This window comes from Cyprinodon tularosa, unplaced genomic scaffold (assembly GCF_016077235.1).
Source record: "Cyprinodon tularosa strain WSP-4 unplaced genomic scaffold, ASM1607723v1 ctg237, whole genome shotgun sequence".
In the NCBI taxonomy this organism is placed as follows: domain Eukaryota; kingdom Metazoa; phylum Chordata; class Actinopteri; order Cyprinodontiformes; family Cyprinodontidae; genus Cyprinodon; species Cyprinodon tularosa.
Genome location: NW_024038885.1, coordinates 175,937 through 194,924, shown reverse-complemented (window position 1 = coordinate 194,924; position 18,988 = coordinate 175,937). Strand labels below are relative to the sequence as shown.

The 18,988-nt window shown below is 36.7% G+C and overlaps 2 protein-coding genes across 2 annotated transcripts; both read right to left on the bottom strand.

Annotated features, from left to right (window-relative positions):
- Positions 1 to 2,696: 2,696 nt before the first annotated feature.
- On the bottom strand, positions 2,697 to 8,137 carry pyroxd1 (pyridine nucleotide-disulphide oxidoreductase domain 1). Its single transcript, XM_038287182.1, has 13 exons — positions 7,874 to 8,137; positions 7,155 to 7,235; positions 6,953 to 7,072; positions 6,636 to 6,764; positions 6,312 to 6,385; positions 6,041 to 6,237; positions 5,646 to 5,743; positions 5,456 to 5,558; positions 5,256 to 5,368; positions 3,747 to 3,869; positions 3,526 to 3,663; positions 3,303 to 3,392; positions 2,697 to 3,024 (listed from the first exon to the last, which is right to left on the bottom strand). Exons 1-13 carry the CDS (start codon positions 7,949 to 7,951, stop codon positions 2,866 to 2,868), a joined length of 1,503 nt encoding a protein of 500 aa, XP_038143110.1. The 5' UTR covers positions 7,952 to 8,137; the 3' UTR covers positions 2,697 to 2,865.
- A 6,682-nt stretch (positions 8,138 to 14,819) lies between these two features.
- Positions 14,820 to 15,977, bottom strand: LOC119784929 (calcitonin gene-related peptide 2). Its single transcript, XM_038287234.1, has 3 exons — positions 15,877 to 15,977; positions 15,404 to 15,550; positions 14,820 to 15,328 (listed from the first exon to the last, which is right to left on the bottom strand). The coding sequence occupies exons 1-3, from the start codon at positions 15,954 to 15,956 to the stop codon at positions 15,154 to 15,156; spliced, it is 402 nt and encodes a 133-aa protein (XP_038143162.1). The 5' UTR covers positions 15,957 to 15,977; the 3' UTR covers positions 14,820 to 15,153.
- Between the last annotated feature and the right edge of the window lie 3,011 nt (positions 15,978 to 18,988).

Here is an 18,988-nt window from a genome sequence, read left to right as displayed (position 1 = left end):
TATGAAATTATTTAGTTTTCGTTAAAAAGCTAATAACTGTATTTCTATATGTTTACTCCCCAAATTCTTCCTCAAAATATCTGATAAATTAATCTTTTCCTTAATACATTCAAACTATCTCATATTTTTGACGTTCCAGTATAACATGTTCTATTGTTTCATATTTTCCACAGAAATCACATTTACCAGTAGTATGCTTTTGAATTTTGAAAATACACATCCGACATTAATGACTTCTTTAAAATAAATGCAGTAAAGGTATTGAGAATATTCCTATCAGATATTATAAACCTAGATTATTTATGAATAAAAAATAGAAATTGAAGAAAATTAAAATAATCAAGCAGCCATACAGAACTGGAGCATTTAATTGAAGGGAGAATGTTTTTCCTTGACAGTTTATAACCAAAATAAAAGAAAGGGCTGTTTTAAGTCTGTGAGTAGTTTAGTTTTAATGTCACATTAGCAACAAAGGGTATATCTTAGCAGCAAGGTGAAACATGTAAAATATAATAAAAAAAGAGAAACAAATTATTTTATTATTCATAACTTTATTTGTCTGTTTGTGAAAGCAAAACAAAACTATTTAAATCAGCCTTACAGCTTATTTATCCAGAAGAATCATTCTGAGTTTTAGAATATTAAGTTTATGTCTTATGTGTTTGTGACTTTTAGACACATAAATAATAAATGTTTAATAAATTAAATGTTTTCTTTTTAAAATACTTTTTTAAATTAAGCTTTATAAACCATACCAAAGTTGATTAAAAAAAGGTTGATCTTGTAACATAATTCTTATTTTTAAATGTGATCATAAAAAAGTAAGAAGTTCTCATAGGAAGTTTTGTCTCCACCTTGCCTTGCAGGGCCTGCTGTAGTAGGTTACAAACCTATGTTATCAGCCAACAGGCTTAGGATGCTACCTGGTGCTACTGTGGCAGTTCATATCTGAAAAAAATGTTTGAACACTTTAACGCAGCTCCCCATGTTAAACAATAGTGGAAGAGCTAATCTGCATGAGCGGTTTTCTCCATCCATACCTGCATATACTTGAAGGGCTGCAGAGGGGTTGGAGTCTGTCTTCAAAAGTCATCGAATGAGAGATGATTCATTAAAAAGCATTTTATAAAGAGCTAATAGGAGTTTAGTAATTGAAACATGAAAAGTGCTGCATGGAGACTAAATCCTGCCATATTTGACAGCAATAAAACCCACTGACCATCTCCATTCTTCCATAACATACCAGATCTAATTACTTAGTTTCTTGGAAACCGTCATTATGAATTGATTACATCTTGAATTCTCTCCAAACTAATTGCGTGACCTTCTTATCCAATGTCTCCATATGAAAAGAGAATGGATCTAAAAACACACCTAAACAGGTTGAGCTCTTCATACACAACAGGTATACACCTCATAACCCGGAATTCTCTTTCTATTTTGATGCATGTTGGGTAGTTTTCCATAATACCCAGAAGACATAAAACCTTGTTGCTATGTCAACCCAGCTCAGCCAATAGAGACACCTAAATCACAGACTGCAGTTTCCTGCTGCTAAGTCACCGATCCAGTAAACACGAGCTCATATAACCTTGGCAAACTAAGGAGTGATTGGCCTTTTTAGTCTTTTATAGTCTATAGTAATAATGATTTGTCTCTGAGATTATTTTTAAGGCTTTGCTTAAAGAGGAGAACAAATGAAAGAATAATCAGATTATATAAAGGGTTTTGGAACTGCAGTTTAAAGAGTTATCCATCAGATTATACTAAGGTGCTGTTTAATATGGGATTTGGATTCTGTTTCTGGCTCTTAGTATTACCAGATTCTTAAATAAAGGCGTCAACACTTTTCATATTTTTTTAAATGTGGGTTTGAATTTGTAATTGAGACAACAAAGTGATTAAAAAAATCTATGTATCAATAAATGGAAAATAACCTTTTACTCAGTTACAATCTAACATTTTCTCTGTTTAAACCTGGGATTTCTTTCATTTTAATAGGATTCCCTAAGAATGATGCTGCCAACACTATGCTTATTTGGTTAGCATTCTTAGGGGATGCATTCTCTATCAATACATAAGAGCTGAAGTTTAATCACATCTGTCCATTTTTGCTTTTATTGTATACTTTTCTATCCTACTCTATTGTGTGAGTGTACAAAGACTGAAAACTAGCTTAAATGGGGAATTTTGGTGAAATGTGGAAGGAGAATCTCTTAATTTCAGTTTAGCAGGGGGACTTGGTGAAAATTAATTAGATTACATGTCTCTTTTTAATTTGCAAATATCCATCTTTAATATTTGTAATTTCAGCCACAGCAAAAAACCCTGAAACATACGAATTTAAAGTAGCAGCTATAAGAAAAGAAAAAAAAAATGCTATGACTTGTAAATAACAAATATGCATAAATTTACAATAAAAGGTGAAATAATTTTGGGTGTTTCTGAACATAGTTTATTTTTTTAGATAATGACAGCACAAAAATAAATTTGCACTGATACAAACAAAATTCTCTGAACAAAAAAACCCTCCGAGGCATCGCCTGTACTGTCATATCTCAGGGGCTCAGACTATTTTTCTTTGTCGTAAATCTAAATCTTTTGGGATTAACTTTTTTTCTCAATCGAATAATACTAGGTTTTTATTAACTGCATTTTTCTTTTCAAAAAGAAACCACCCAAACAGTCGATGATAATCACTGTAAAAGGATTTTTTTTTTTTGAAATACAGATTTTTATCTTCTTGACAATAAAATTTCCGAATCCTTCATTCCTTCCAGACTTGGAAGAAAATCAAATCTTCTCCAGACAGCAGAGAAGACCCGCATGCTTCTTCAGAACAGGTCTCAGAAACGTCAGAAGCCGTTAATCAAAGTAGTCCTCGATATCTATGTTGGGATTAAGCAGCTCCTCTCCGTACGCTGTCAGGTCCATCTGGTTGAGGATCAAGTTTTCAAAAGTCTCCTCTAAGTCAGTTTCTCCGATCAGCACCGCACCCACCATCCTACCCCTGCTGAGAACCACCTAGACAGGAAAATTAAGAGAGCAATCTATTAAAATACCTATAACCGTGAGACTTACCATGCAGTTTGTGGTTGTAATGTGAAAAACTATATTTACAAGCTAAAAAAATCATATTTCTTCTTTCTTAACAATGTTGTTAGACAGATTTTGTTGTTCATTGCAGTTGCCCAGATCTTGATCCTTAACCAAACCCCCTCGCAAAGCAAAAATCAATAAAGCTTCGCCACAAAAAAAAGTGAGAGAATTAATGCATCAATATTCTAAACAGTATTATTGACCTTGATATACTCCTGGCCTTTGGTGCAGCGAACTAGCAGCTCATGATCAGACCCCAAGCCTTGGGCATTAAACTTTCCCAGCAGGACTACCTGGGAAATGAGGAGAAATAATATATTACTCTGAAATGCTTCCTTCAAGGGTCTTCCCAAGAATTGGAATCTGAAGTTCAGCTCATGCTAGATGGTTAATTATTGGTTAATCCTGCTGCATGGAGTTGCTCACCTTGTAGTTAAAGAATTTGGTGACATGTGAGAAGAGTTCGAAGCAGAAGTCCAGCTCGATCGGCTCAGAGAGGACATCGGCCGCCATGCAGCGGCCTGCGTACCAGCCCATCTGACGAGCCTGCGTCCACAGGCGCATCTGAAAACGCACACCCACCATCAACACACTGTTGTCTTGGATTATCTATTGTTTATGCTAACAAACCCTTCGGTGGTTATTACCTGCTGCCAAAGCGGGCTGTGCTCCCAGCATGCAGTGCACACATCTCCTGCGGCGTACACATCTGGCTCTGAAGTCATCAAATGATCGTTTACCTGAAGGCCACAATCGTCTGCCAACGAAAACTAAAGAGAAAAAAAATCACAAAAATAGGATCCTGATTGTCACCAACATCAGAAGCAAATTGATGAGAGAAGAAGTTTACTAGCAATGAAAATAAAGTAGGTATTCCCTCTTTATAACTCCACAGACCCAAACCATGATGCTGCCTCCCCCATGCCTGACAGAGGGTAAAGTTGTTTTGTTTGAAAGCACCTCTTTCACATATGATTTATTTCTTTTGCATAAACCTGAATAATCTGACTGCATAGGTTGTCTGAAAAAATGGTTTTACTTGTCCGCGATAACAGACTTAAAGCATAGATTTTGAACATTCTTAAAAAAAGAAATAAATTTGCTGCACTGCTGCTTTAAAAACATTCTAAGCGTTTACTCCCCCCCTCTTCTAATGAAAAATCTTTAATATTATTGTTACTAGGAGTAGATTTAGACTTATCAGCATTGCAAATGAATAAACTCCACCTTTAAACAATTATAGGACTAAATGTTGAATCAAAGTGAAACACTGAAGTTATTTATCAATCATCTACTGCTGTGTTCAGCTTCCATAGAGGCCGTTTCTCAATATATAGTACTTTTGCGTTCTCGTACATTTGTATACTCGTAAAACGTCATCAACCTCCTCTCTGGTACTGTTCCAATTCACAAGATTGTTACTGCTCATAATTAATTAATGTTTTTAAGTATCTAAAACTGCATTTTGGATAGGTATTACTAAAATTTAGATATCTGAAATTCCAATTTAACTAGTCATATATCAATAGTTGATATCTGTAATTATATTTCTACTTTTAGAAATATATTTTAGATGTCAAGAATTGGATTTCTGGATATCTGTAATGTTATATTCATTTTTGATATCTGAAATAGTAATTTTGACTAGCAGTAACTCTAATATGGAGATCTGAAATTAGAATTCATCCACGTCAGAATTCATTTTTAGATAGGAAGAATGTTATTTTAGATATCTGAAATGTTCATTTTGACTAGGATAAAATGCATTTGGGACATCTGAAGTAAATTTTCAGTCAAAAAAGTTTGTAAAGATATCTAGGTATTTGAAAGTTTATTCTTACCAGTACAATTTTATTTTTGGCAGCCAGAAATGTAATTTTTGCTAGGAAAATGTATTTTAGGATATCTATATGTACATTTATGGCTAGTAGGAATGCAGTTTTGACTAGGAAGAATCTTATTTTAGAGATCAGTAAATGGAACAACTGAGAGGATAGCGCTTCTAATAAATGTCTAAATGGCCTGCCATACGTTCCGTTCTCACCAAGTACAGACTTTCCTCTGTTCTTCTCAAGAACATACTTGGCGAGGACACAAGTTTGAATTGAGAAACGGCCAGAGGAAACTTCAAGATCTCAGACCTAAGATTTTCTCACGTTGTTGCCGTGGAGAAAAGGCTCCGTGTTTGGAACGACCCCGGTGGCGCTGACCACAAAATCGCAGCCTAACGTCTTGCCGTTCGTCAGCTGGACGTAAACCGGCCAGCGTCCTGATGAGAGAGTGAAGAAAAGCGGGTGTGAGTAGAAGGGGAACAAAAAAGAAAACAAAAGAAGAATGCAGCATATTGAGTTCCCACCAGTGTCAGGTTTTAGTGTTTGCTTTGAGGAGACGAGGAACTCCTCTGAGGTTAAAATCTGTGCCACTTCACACTGGTATTCCACTGAAACGCGGCGGGACACCTGATCAGAGACAGAGAAAGGGAGGGGATATATGAAAATCAACAAGAGGGTCTCAGGATGAGCTCTGTGTTAGAAGCAGTGGCCAACCTGCTCTGCTCCTTTCAGCTCCATTCCTCGATGCCAGTCTGGGCCGAGAGCACTACCAGGCTGAACACCTCCAGGCTTCTGCCCACGGGAATATTCATCTGGAATTCAGATGCAACAGAAAAATAAAAAAAAATCTCATCGTGAATTGAAATATTTGTTTACTTTAAAAAGAAGGCTGTTTTTGTGCGTCTGCAGCTCAATCTTACACAATCTTACACATATAAACCTGTGTGGAGGAGAGACGAATGCAAGCAAGGGTAAAATGCACCCACTGCCATTCAGTTCAGCGTCTAACACCCATTTACCACATTTGCATTGATTTACAGAGTGAAGGCTGTGTAATAGTGAAGTCCACTAGTGCTAAAGCCTGTAAAGGGGTATCCTACGGTAAGAACCTGCGGTGAAGGTATGAGCAGCATTAGGGTTTGGTTCCTCTGTGGTGTAGCGCTGCCTCTTGCACGGAGCAGCCACCTCTGCTTTGTCGGCCTCGAGTGACGGGATGAGGAACTGCGCCGCCCCGGCATCGAAGAAGGTGTTTCCGATGGCTTTATCCTTCACAGCCCAGATCACTTCACAGCCCCTCACCTCATACCTAAACACCACCTAATTGTTATTACCGAATAAATGTAGGCAATAGTTGCAAGATAAAACAAGGACTGGACTTACACTAATTCTAAGGCGATGCCTCCGTTTCCAATGACAACAATCCTCTTAGCTTTGGATAACTGTTTTTGAAACTCCTGCAACGCCAAACAGAAAGGCATCTAGCATGTTATAAAACCTCAAATTATCATCACATTATCTTTTCAAAACCTACTGCTTAGACATATTTAATTCTTTAAAGGATCTGCTTTTTTCTTTAATAATACTTATAGTGATAGATGTAAACAATTCAGACAGAGATGATTGGGAACAAATGCAGCAAAAACCACACAAACATATACATTTGATCAAATAGAGAAAATAGAAGCAGTTGCTATTAGGTAGCACCTGTGCGCTGTCTGTGTCCCGGATTCCCAGCACATAAGGATTCTCCTGAGTCAGGAGCTTTGGACGGGCACCGCTGCATATACAAAGCTTCTTATAGCCAAACACTCGACCATCTGCAGTTTCCAAACACTGAAAGACACAAGAAAATCCACGGGATATTAATCCAGTTCTGGACTAAGATGTAACCTCTGTAAATAGGCTGATAATGATCAGACCAATCTTCAGTCTGGAGGAAATTTGAAATAATTAACAAATCATGAGGAAAAAAAGCAAAGATCAGGTATTTACTCATTTATTAGGTCTAGTTTACTCCTTACATGTGAACGTGTGTCCAGTGATTTCACAGCAGAATGGATAACAGTCAGGTTAGGAAACTTCTCCTGTAAAACACTGAATGGCTTCTCTTCCACATCAAACTTCTCCAGTGTTCTGGACACCTATTTAAAGGGAAAAAGATGGGCATAAAGATGAATCTCTTCTCAGCTGGAGTCTAAAAACCTCCATAGTTCTGCTACCTACCTGTTTATAGTTGGTCACTGCTTTTATGTGGGGACCAGCTGTGATCAGAGCCACATCCTCTGATGGAAACTGAGACGAAAGCTGCCAGAGGAGATACATTTATATGTTAAGGAGGAAAAGTGGATTCAATGGATAAGGCTAATGTGGAATAAAGGGCATTTTTACAGCTTCAATAAAACTATGGCGACACTGGCTCCATACTAATATACTGAGATTGATCAAATATGAGCTCAATTATTTTGCTCTACCTAGTGATTGGTCACCAGGATTAAGGTATTTATATCAAGGCTGAAATAATAAATAAATACATAAAAAATATGTTTGAAAAGCTTTTTTTTCTGGTTGTAAATAAAATCATACTATACATAAAAAAAGTTGTTGCATATCTCATGAGACCATGATTTTATGTCAGATGGTTATACTGTGGAAATCTCAATTTCCTTTAAAGCACTTTATGATCATTGAGATGTGTTGTTTATGTCACGTGACGTTGATTATTTTATAGTATAGTATTTTTTAAATTTCAAACTAACAAGATGAGGAAAAAGCCTATAAAGTATCAAGTAGTGTGAAATAATCAAGCTCAAATTTCTTTATTTGGTGTGAGCAACTGTCTACATCTATTGAGCCGAGATAATTTACAATTTGATCTAATGTTTTACCGAGTATCGTAAAGAGCCCAAAACAATTTAAATAGCTCTTTAGCTGTTTGTTTTTACCTGCTCCACACATGTCACACCCGCAATGCCGCCTCCAACAATCACAAACTTAAAAGTCTTCTCATTTTCACTCCCCATGACTCGAGTAGCTAGCAAGCTAACAGAACCAGCGCTTTAAAACAACATTTCTTAAAGACCACAGACAGCTTTTTCCATCCACCCAAAACAAATAAGCTATAAGATGACTATAAAGCCAAACCTAGGTCTTAAAATAGGAAATACAGCACCGCGAGAGAGCTTGTTTTAGCAATTGTTTTACGTCACTTCCGTATTTACATTTCTACGGCAAGCAGCAAGTTTTTTGTTAATGAGAAACGAGTCAGGTTTACTTTAGCTCAAATTTTACCTTTCATGTTTTAGATTTGAATCCCTGTTTGCTGTCTGACAAATTGTATAATAATAATAATAATAATAATAATAATAATAATAATAATTATTATTTTTTATTTGTTTTTTTTATTTGTTTTTTGCTGTCTAAGTATATGTTGCCTTAAGCCTTCAAGACTTGATTTCTTCATATATTTGTATGCCTTGCGATACTGCACAATTGTTCATATTGTTCAAAAAATAAAAAATAAAGTAAAAGAAATAATAATAATAAAAAGGGAAATTTTACTGCATGCTTTGCAAGTCATCCGACAATCCCAGCCAAACTCCAATATCTATTATATTTTTAGACAAGTGCTTAAGTAATCTAAAATAAACACTTTCAACCAACTACAAACTAAAATAAATGATCAGATTTTGACAATTATATAAATCATGCTATATCCGTATCAGAAAATCAATCTGCAGATTTAAGGAATTTTTTTCTCTCCCTGTAATTCATCTACCACTCCCATATTCTAAATTTAACCCTTTTAATTGTTCACTGTCTAGTTAATTTGATAATTACCTATAAAATAAAATAATCACAAATAACTTTGTTGTACGACAGTACGGAAAATATACGGGAAACTGCTATGGAAGGACGGCTGGAAAGGCGGGTGAAACATGGGAGAGTTGACAGCTGTCTCACATATAAATAAACAGTAATGCATGTATAGCTAATGTACATAATTCATGTAACTTATTATTTTGAAGTATCTTAGTTTTAATATTTAGAGGGAACGCATGACTAGTGAAAATTTGTAGTTTACATCTTCTGTCCAGTAGATGGCGCTACAATCGTTTAAATTACTACAGTTAACAGCAAAAAAAGCCCACAGACACAAAAACACCCATATATTTCTAAAATTATATACAAAAAACCCCCAAAATAATCAGAACCTAATTGCAAATCAAATTAGTGATGAATATGACAATTCAAATCTGTCACATTGTTTTTTGTTTGTTTGTTTTTTGTGTGAACCATTTGTTTGTGAATTAATTTTTTACTTTTTCTTATATTATTGTTATAGATTTCTCTATTCCAGTCTAAAATGTCTCTTGTATATGTTTTATACAAGTCACACAGAGCATTGACATTGGGAGAGTAAGGTAACTTATGTACTCATCATTTAAAAAAAAAAAAGTAAAACAAAACAACCAAAACCATCAAATGAGCTATTGCACACAGATGGAAAATTAACAAAGTTATAGCAGAAGATGTTGCAGCAATGTGTGTCAACTTGGAAACAAAGTCCATTTGATTGTTTTACATTTTTTTTTTATTCAGATCAGAATGTTTTGGGTTGTTCTTGTTACAGTATTTCATTTATTCTAGGTTTACCAATATTTGTGCATGCATTGTCTCATCTACATTCTGAAACTACATTTCAGTGTACATTCTTATGCATTTTTAGCCATGTGCTAGAGATTTGCTGCTCATACACCGCTGTCCTGTTTGAGGACCCTGACTGTGGATCTTATATCAGTTTCATTATTCTTACTTATCTTTTAAATGTTACATACTGATGTTCCAAATCCCAATTCTCTAATTCAGGTAAATGGATTAAACCAGTGTTTCCAGTGGTTGAGTCCAGCTCTGCAAACTGTTCACACACCTAAGTGTGTGAAGAAATATCACTCAAAATGATAAGAAAACAAGGGCAAATTTAAAATTGTTGTTTAGAATAGAATAGAATAGAAAATCCCTGTATTGTAACATAATGATAAATTGTGATGTTACAGCAGCAGAAAGTGGTCACACAATATGGAAATTAGAAAAGTGTATAAAAATAACAGATAGGAAAATAAACAAATAAAGAACTGTACTGTAGAGTGTTTTACAATATATTACTTTGTATCTGGAGAATAAAAAATCAATAAAGGATTCTGTAATATTCTAAAAAGACACCTGGCTTTAAAGTAAATAGATCTACTATTTCTCAACTATTTCTCATACTATTATGTTGTATCCTCATAATTCAAAGTGTTTGAGCAGGGTTTATAAAGATAGGGAACACAAAGGAGTCAAAAGTTGCAAAAAATAAATTAAATTATGGAAAACTTTCTTTTCTTAATTTAAGTTTGAAAAGCGTGAAGTACATTTGCATCCGGCTCACTTATGGCATCACTTTTAAGAGCAATCTTGTTGCAATTCCAGCTGCAGTCATTTTGTGGTATATCACTTTGAACTCAGAGTCTGAAAAAACAACAACACTGCATTATGATGGTAGCATCACCATGTTTAAGAGCAGTAATGTAATGTTTAGGGGTAATGTTATGTTGGTTTTTGATTTAATTGAGGAGCAACTGTGTAATGGGGCGGAATACTTATACTTTCTTTAAACTACTCTTTTCAAACGGAGTTAATGAGCTAGTTGCTTTTTCAAAGCTGGGTAGGTGTTAGGGTAGGGAAAGTTAAAGATCATTGTTTTCAATAAATGAGCTCTAATATCTGAGCTATAGTTCCATCAAAGCATTCATCAGCCATAAACACTGTCATGATAAACAACCAGGCAACAAACGAGGCACAGAGCCATTTGCAGGCCTCATATGAAGTAATCGACAGATCTTGACATGATCCCCGTTCTGTCGGGAGAGTGTTTATCACATAATGGCTGCATTGTTTTTTGGACTCATCAGGAAAGCCACCACTTGTTCTATTTTTGAAAAGCCATTTACTCTGGTGTTAGCTATGCGGGGGGGTATAGGTGTCAGCGTCTGAGATGATCGGGTCACTGCTAATCAAACAGGGGTTGATGCTGTGCGTCACAGTTCTGCTCTTGATTTTCATTACCTTGAGTAAGCACCGCAGGAGGACGACACATGACTGCATGGGATACAATATTGTGATTACAGTTGTGCCATTAAAGTTAATGTGGGTAAACAATGACTAACAAGCACTAGATGCATTCACTGCATACCACATGACTTTCGAGTGAAAACGAGGAAAAGTGGGCTTAAATGATTTATAGGACTCTTGATCATAATTGAAAGCATTGTGCATTTTATTCAAATTCATTTTTCGCATTCATTGTTGAAATAATATATTACATTATATAGAATTAGTCACTTTTAGATTTATAGCAAAAGCTCTCATAGAAGTGCAAACACAAGAAGTGTTGCCAATTTAACAATTTAACAATTTACTGCTACAGAAAGTATATATATTGAGAGAAGTAATTTCCCTCTGGGATTATTAGAGTATATAAAATCAAAAAGAAAATCAAAATTAGTTCAAGTAGAATAAAAAACAACTTAGTAGAATATTGCATATTATTAAATGTACCACGGAAGACACAAAGCCTGATATGGTTCACTATGGTGCAACCAGAGGTGTCAAAAGTTTTATTATATATTTATTACGCAAGTAGATGTATAAATCCTACTTAGACATTATACATGTCTCTTATACATATACAAACACTTTTATAAAAGTTAGAGCATCAACTTAAGCTTTTTACTCAAGTAAAAGTGTAAAAGTACCATTTTTTAAATCTACTTAAAGTATAAAAGTAAAAGTAATGCAGAGAAAAATGTTAAGGACAAATGCCTCTACTGCACTAGCCTATAAAAGGAGCATTTTTCTACAATTCTGGATGATAACTTATACTTATGCTAAATTTTCAATGGCACCTGTGTTAAATTTAACTTTGCATTATCTTGAAGAACTATTTATGTTGGTATGTGGTGAACAAAAAGTTGGGGCATTGTTAAAAAAAACATAGATTACAGAAATCTATTGGTAGCAATGGCTCAGCAATGGCTCTTTCCAGATGACACTGCTATTCATGAAAACAATCTAAAAAATCTCATTGAAAGGGATGGTTCCATTGGTTACTTGGACCAGGTGACAGACACAGCTAAACTTAGACTTAGACAAACTTTGTTCTCATCTTGTAAACACAGGGTGTATACAAAAAGAAATGTAATTCTGTAGAGCTCTCAAGACATTTACTTTTCTTAAAGTGCAGCAGTGATCAAATGTAAACATAGGACTGAGATATGATTTACAGTTTTTCCAACATTCAGCTTTTTTTTTCAGTCTTATTCAACATTCAACAGTATAATGGCAGTGGGGAAGAAGCTGTTTTGGAATCTGCTGGACCTGCATCGGATGCTTCGAAGCCTCTTCCCAGAGGGCAGCAGGGAGAACAGTCCATGGTGGAGGAGCTCTGATGAACTTCTCTGCAGTTCTTCCAGTCAGCGGTGTTGCAGTCTCCACAACACAGTGAGACAGCTGGTCAGAACGCTCTCTATGGTGCTTCTGTAGAAGATGGTGAGGATGGGTGGGGGCAGGTGGGCTCTCCTCATCCTACACAGGAAGTACATGCGTTTTTGTGCCCTTTTGACCAGTGAGGTGGTGTTTACAGTCGAGGTGAGGGTGTCTGGGACCTGTACCCCCAGGAATTTGGTACTGTTGACCACCTCTACAGCTGTTGATGACCAGTGAAGCATGGTAAGGCTGGTTCTTCCTGAAGTCCAAGATGATCTCCTTCGTCTTCTCCACGTTCAGCATCAGGCTGTTATCTCTGCACCAGTCCACCACCAGCTGCTCCACCTCCTCTCTGTAGTCCTGGCCCACGACGGTGGTGTCGTCTGTGAACTTCACAATGTAATTGGTGGTGAACCTGGAGACGCAGTCATGTGTCATCAGGGTGAACAGCAGAGGGCTCAGGAGCCTGTGCTTAGGATGATGACATCAGAGGTGTTCTGTGCAACCTGGACTGACTGAGGTCTGTAAGGTCTAACCATAATAGTCAAGAGGCTATTTTTATGTAAAAAAAATAAAAAGTGGAAAAAGACCCCTTTAGCAACATAATAATTAATGGACAGAAATGAAACACGGCTAAACACTAGTGTACTGCTGCGATGTGTACTTTTCACAGAAAGATGATAAATAGAGCCCCTCATCATAAAGACAGCAATGATCTATCCATGGGTCATGTCTAGGAAACAGACACAGTTAAATAGAGACAAGTTGAGTGATATAAAATAACAAAAATCCCCTGGATCAAATACTGAAAATATGGGTAATAAAAAAAAAATGTTTTTATTTAAAAAAATCATGCAATTACAAAGGCAGTCTTGGTACTTTTCAGTCTTATATCTTGACTCAATCAATACTGTTAATCAGTAATTCACCCACAGCTCTGGGCAAAACCTTTTCTCATGTTGTCACCTTACAACCACAAATGACATTTTCCTATAATTGGTTGCTATGTGATAGATCAACACATAGAATTTGAAAAAACAACATTAATTATAATTTACATTAGCATATAAGACAACATTTTCTTGCAATCATTGCTGGAAGGCATTTGGATATGCCTCCGCAATTCTTGATACTTTTGAATGTTTTTGTTCATCCTTAAATGCAAAATGGCTTGAGCTCATTATAGTTTAATGTAGAGTGCATGCAAACATCACTTTTTAAGTGTTAAAAGAAAGTTTAATTGAATTTACTTTCAGGCGTAGGCTGGGACATTCTTACATCACAAAGTGATTTGTCCTGAAAAATAACCTCTTCCCCAATTTTATATAACTTGCAGCCTCTGCTATCCTCTCTCCTAGGGTTGCCCTGCATTTAGCTTCATCTATTTTACTCTTCTCCGCTACAGCATGATGCTGCCATTACATTTAAAAAGGCATTTTCCTCCCACCTCAGTTATTGGCTGCTTTGCATATAAAATCTAAATAAAATTAGTTTTTTTTTAGGATCTTCATGAGGTTTATGTACGTGTGTAAGTAACTGTTACCATCAGGTGGATGGTATGTAAAGAGAGATGTAATATGTTTTTGTTTTTTTTCAACACACATTTGAGGTCACATCTGACCGGATCACCTTCTCCCACGTTTTGCAAATGAAGCAGCCTGCATGTGAGGTTTCCTAGGCTGTCTTTAAGCAGCGGCTTCCTCTTTACATCTTTGCATATGGAGAGTGCTAGACCAAGTCTTCCTGTTGACATCCTTTGACCGTGCCCTCCCTTTATGCATATATCCAGCACAGAAGATCCAGTATTCAAGGACTATCATCCTGTAATGTATAAATCCACTCCTTTTTCTAACACACCAGGCCTCTCAAGAGCTGAATTGTAGAGTGATGAGATAATTCAGCCTTTGATTCAAGTGTGTCAGAGAAGGAATGCATCTAAAGGTTGAAGGACACGACTTGGGCACCACTACTCCAATTAAAATCATTGTAAAACATTTACCTTAATGGAAATAGTGTAAAGTGGATATATGTGGAAAAGTTCAAGTTGCATTAATATTCTATAGACCTCTTCACAGCTTGTTCATTGGGGATAAGGTTAATATCTACATACCATAGGGGTGCAACTCTGTGTCATAGGAAGCAATGCACTTCTTAAAGGTTGCCAATGGCAACGTTAAATAAACTCGATTTATTGTCTTTGACGTTACCTACAGAGAAATGCTTCAAATCTTCCTCAAACAATGGGCAAGTTTAAAGGGATATGCTTTGATCGGTTTAGTAGGAATCCTGTGCTGCTTCCCTGGTGTCCGAGAACCCATCTTAAAACCCATGAAAACATACAAACATAAATTTCAACACTTTTATTATAAAAAAAAATCACAGCTGATTTATATTAAAGGGATTTTCATTTCCTCTGTGTCCTTGAATATTTTGTATTTACTTTATTTCTGTGTACCTTTTTTTTTTTTCCATTTCATTAGTGCTGCATGTGGGAGATGATTTACAATGTTCACAAAGCTGGAAGAGAAAATACATCAATTCAGATGGCTTAAATCAAAGGCACTGTTTTTTGATGTATATAAAATAATGATAAAAATATTCTTATGTTGTAATTTATCATCAGAGTCATCATTTCACATTCATTGTTACGTAAGATCATTTTATCTCTAGGCATACTGTGCTACTTTCCCAGTTTGTATCAGAAGGGAAGGTAGCTGGGGGGCTGCTGCAGGTCCCTCTTGCCGTAGGTGCTGGATCCCACGTTAGTCGGGACGTAGACCGCTCCGATTGTGTTACTGGACCGGACCAGAAAGTCTGCTAACCTCTGGGTCACACAGGTGGCCGTGTTGCATTTTCTCTTCTGTAAGTGATGACTGAAAATAATCAAATATCGTGTTAATACTTAAGTGGAAAGCTTCTTAACAAGTGAGGGCTTCATGACTGCGTACCTATTTGCTGCTGAGAGCCCCCTCTGTGGCCTGACACCAATGAGGCCAAGAAACCGGTCGGAGATCAGCTCAGGCAGTGACCAGCTCTCGTTGTCTGGAAGGGCTCTCTCCTGTTCGTCATCGGAGGAGGAGCTGGGACTGAAGTACCTGGATTTTAGATGGGAAAGGGTCAAAGTACCTCACGCTGATGACACCCTCTTTAAACTACACAAGTTCAGAGAGAGAGGAGAAAGTGGCCACTTAGCCATCCATCTTAGTGTTGCACAATGAAGAGCTTTCTCAGAGAGGTATATGACTTTCCTTCAGCTCCACAGTTACACAGTTAGGAGAGCCGTCCACAAATTGGCAAATTTACAACTAATCCATGTTTTAACGATGATGATTTATTTTAATTTGATCAACATTTAAACCATCACTGCCTTTCATTGCCACCTGTTTATTCTCCAGCTCATTTCTCTGCTGTAGCTGCTCACCTGTGGGTCGGAGCGGTGGCGATGCAGCGGAGCAATACAAGCGCCGTGAGGAGAAACACCGGCACCCTCAGGTGATACATAGCGCTTATGATGTTGATGACTTCCTGCAGAAAAACAAGGGTTTGGAACTATGTTAGAATTCCTTTACCCTTTCCAAGTGGGTTACTATTAGGATTCACAGTAAAATAAAAATAGATAAATGTTACTTCAGCACAGTTTCCTCCTCAGAGGCTTTTTTAGATGTTCTGAAAATCTATAGATGCTTTATCAGATCCCAAAAAACACGTTTGTAAAAATAGTTTCCACTGTGCAGTATGCAGATTGGTAAAAAAAATATATAAAAATTGAAGAGTCAAACATAATGATAAGAATTATAATTACAGTTTAAAAATAAAAATATACAAAGACAGATTATAGATTATATATTTGAGTTTTAATAATTCATTAAATTCAAAATCTTATTCAATGAATTCTGTTTGAGCCTCTACTTGTCAAAACATTCCAGCATTTTTGTTTTTCAATATGTAAAAAACATTATAGAGCATCTTTATATGAAACTGATTTGATTTAAGATGGAATTTCTGCTTAGTACAGTTTTTTCTGTATGGAATATCTCGAAAACAGAGAAACAGATATAATAAAACTGTTGCACCAAAAATCAAATAAGAATCCACCAAAGTCCAAACTTGCAGCCAGTTCTAAAAAAAAAAAAGCAGAGAAAATAAGATGCATGAGCTGTGAGGTACTCACTCTGTGTTGCGTTTGGTCCCTGTCTGTCTGTGGAGCAGTCCGATGGTTTATCAGGCAGTCACAGTTTATAAGCTCTCTGCTCAACCACTTGTGACATCAGCTGTCTCCAAATATAGCCAAGCAATTTTATTTTTCACGCAGGGTCAGTGAAAAAGGGGCGGCTTCATGTATATGACATCTCAGACACTCCTATACATTCAGATTCTTTCTAATATCTACAGCACATACACACACATGCCGAAGCATTTTTGGACGTCATCATCGTCATTACCAGCATTGTCATCAGCTCCCATGTTGGGACTGACCCGCTACAAACTCTCACTAGAGGGAAGAACTCTGTCAAAGTGGGAAGCTGCTTCACTGTTTGCCTTGAGACACATAATGAGGTTTTAGGTCACTAAACTTTAGACCCTGAGGGCCTCAATGGAAATGAATAATACATATGAAGATGAATGGCAGTTAATAATATATAAATCCTCTAATCAGTGTAAGATATGCTACTCAAAATAGATAGCTAATTCATAATGCGATTATGTTAAAAACACTTTGGATTCCTAGCACCTAGAAACAAATCTCTAATCAATTATGTTATTTTCACATGTAAATTGAAGAATTTACATGTGAAACTACCTGACAGACAAAGATAACCTTAATAAAAACAGACTATAAATGTATGCTTTCTTTAGAGTCTAAAAAAATACTTTGCACCTTTTTTGATTTATAAATTAGCTGTATATACTAACTGATATATTTACAGATCTCAAAAAGAAGTTGGTTAAGCAAAAAAGTAATCTAGGCATCTACTAAAAAAGGTAAGAAATTAAGTCAATGACATTAACTGGTCTAGGATGAGTTGTAAAATTATTTCTCGTCATGATCATAGTACTAATGAGTGGCTTGATTTAATTTCATTTCATTTACCTGCCTAGATCCGCCCAGTTGTCATTAACATTCATCTTATCCACCTGCTTCAGACTCTATTTAACCCGCCTTCAACCAGTAATCAGTGCCAGATTATTCAAGCCTTTGGTGAGAGTTCTGTTGCGTTCCTGATTGTTTCTGATTGCCTTATTCTGACCCGTTCTGCCTTTGGAGCTCTGAGCCTGCCTGTTCTGGTTCTGATCTGTTTACCTGACCTGTCCTCCGACCTCTAGGACTTCATTTTCAGGAACTCTCTGGGTGGTGCCTGCTACGACTTGTTGGCAGCCAACCGGCTGGAACCAACCTCATCCCCTGGGCATGGAGTGATGTTTAAGACCAGGTTAGTGACTCACATGTTCTGTATCATCCTCCGCCAGATGTGTTTACTAACCTGTGTTCTCTTCCTGCAGAAGTTCCTAACTTAAATGCCAATGTTGTTCTTTGCAGTTCCGCTTAAAAATTTTTTTTTTAACCTAAATGTCTCCCTGTCTCGAAAACTGGGTCATTTTGACCTGAGCCTGACATTTTTAGGTTTAGGAATAAAGTGAACTAATGTAAGAACCAATGCCCATTAATAATGATAACATGGAACAGTAGTGAACCTTCCAGGAAGCTGCTAGCCAACAAATATTCATCTAGGCCAGGTTTTTTTAACCCTGGTTCTCGGAGCCCATTGTCCTTTGTCTTAAGAATGTGTCTCAACTCAAGCATACCCAATTCAAATGATTGCATTACCTTCTTTTGCAGCTATCAAATACAGCAAAAGCCTGCTGATCACCTTTTCATTCAGATCAGGTGTATGGAGGCAGGGAATCACCTCAAACAGTGGGCCCTGAGGACCAGGATTAAGAAACCCTGCTCTATGTATGCATTACAAGAATAATATCTTAAACACTGCCGGTCTCATTTGACCCTGTTAAGGCCGGTGTTCATTCAGCAGCAGTAATATGTAAATCGGGCAAAATTGCATCCATGAGGGACATCCATGACCAGAATCACTGGGGGCAAAAATAACCACAGCATCGCAAAATCAGCATTTCGTCAGCAGTAAAACTGGATGGGCGACAGTTACTTTGCTGCTTATGAACACTGAAAACTCCCCTAACATAAAAAGTTAACCATGCTGCTATAGGTGTAGGCTGCTGGAATACATCGAGAAAACTTTTCTTCACTCTGCTTCATTCTGTTTCTTCTCTCCATTCTGCATTAGTTGTTAAGTCCAATTCTAACTTTCTTTTCTCTCTGCTTTTTCTCATCTTCTGGCTTTGTGTTCTGTTTGGCCGTGACTTCATCCTGAAGGGAGACAGCAGCTGGGCTGCTGCTAATAAATGCAATTTATCGATGATCGAGTTGGATCTGTTTTTCAGTGTGTAGCCTGGTTTTTCTCCTAGACATAGCAATGGGCACAGGGTTTTACTGTGCTCTCCTTCCTTTTTGACAT

What these genes read in the sequence shown, in the direction of transcription:
- LOC119784929 (XM_038287234.1), bottom strand. Translation starts at nt 15,956, where the DNA reads ATGTATCACCTGAGGGTGCCGGTGTTTCTCCTCACGGCGCTTGTATTG. An exon ending in GCCACCGCTCCGACCCACAG is followed by an intron (nt 15,551 to 15,876) that starts GTGAGCAGCTAC and finishes TCTAAAATCCAG; the next exon opens with GTACTTCAGTCCCAGCTCCT. An exon ending in GGGCTCTCAGCAGCAAATAG is followed by an intron (nt 15,329 to 15,403) that starts GTACGCAGTCAT and finishes GATTATTTTCAG; the next exon opens with TCATCACTTACAGAAGAGAA.
- pyroxd1 (XM_038287182.1), bottom strand. Translation starts at nt 7,951, where the DNA reads ATGGGGAGTGAAAATGAGAAGACTTTTAAGTTTGTGATTGTTGGAGGC. An exon ending in GGCATCGCCTTAGAATTAGT is followed by an intron (nt 6,238 to 6,311) that starts GTAAGTCCAGTC and finishes GGTGGTGTTTAG; the next exon opens with GTATGAGGTGAGGGGCTGTG. An exon ending in CTTTTCTCCACGGCAACAAC is followed by an intron (nt 3,870 to 5,255) that starts GTGAGAAAATCT and finishes TTTTCTCTTTAG; the next exon opens with TTTTCGTTGGCAGACGATTG.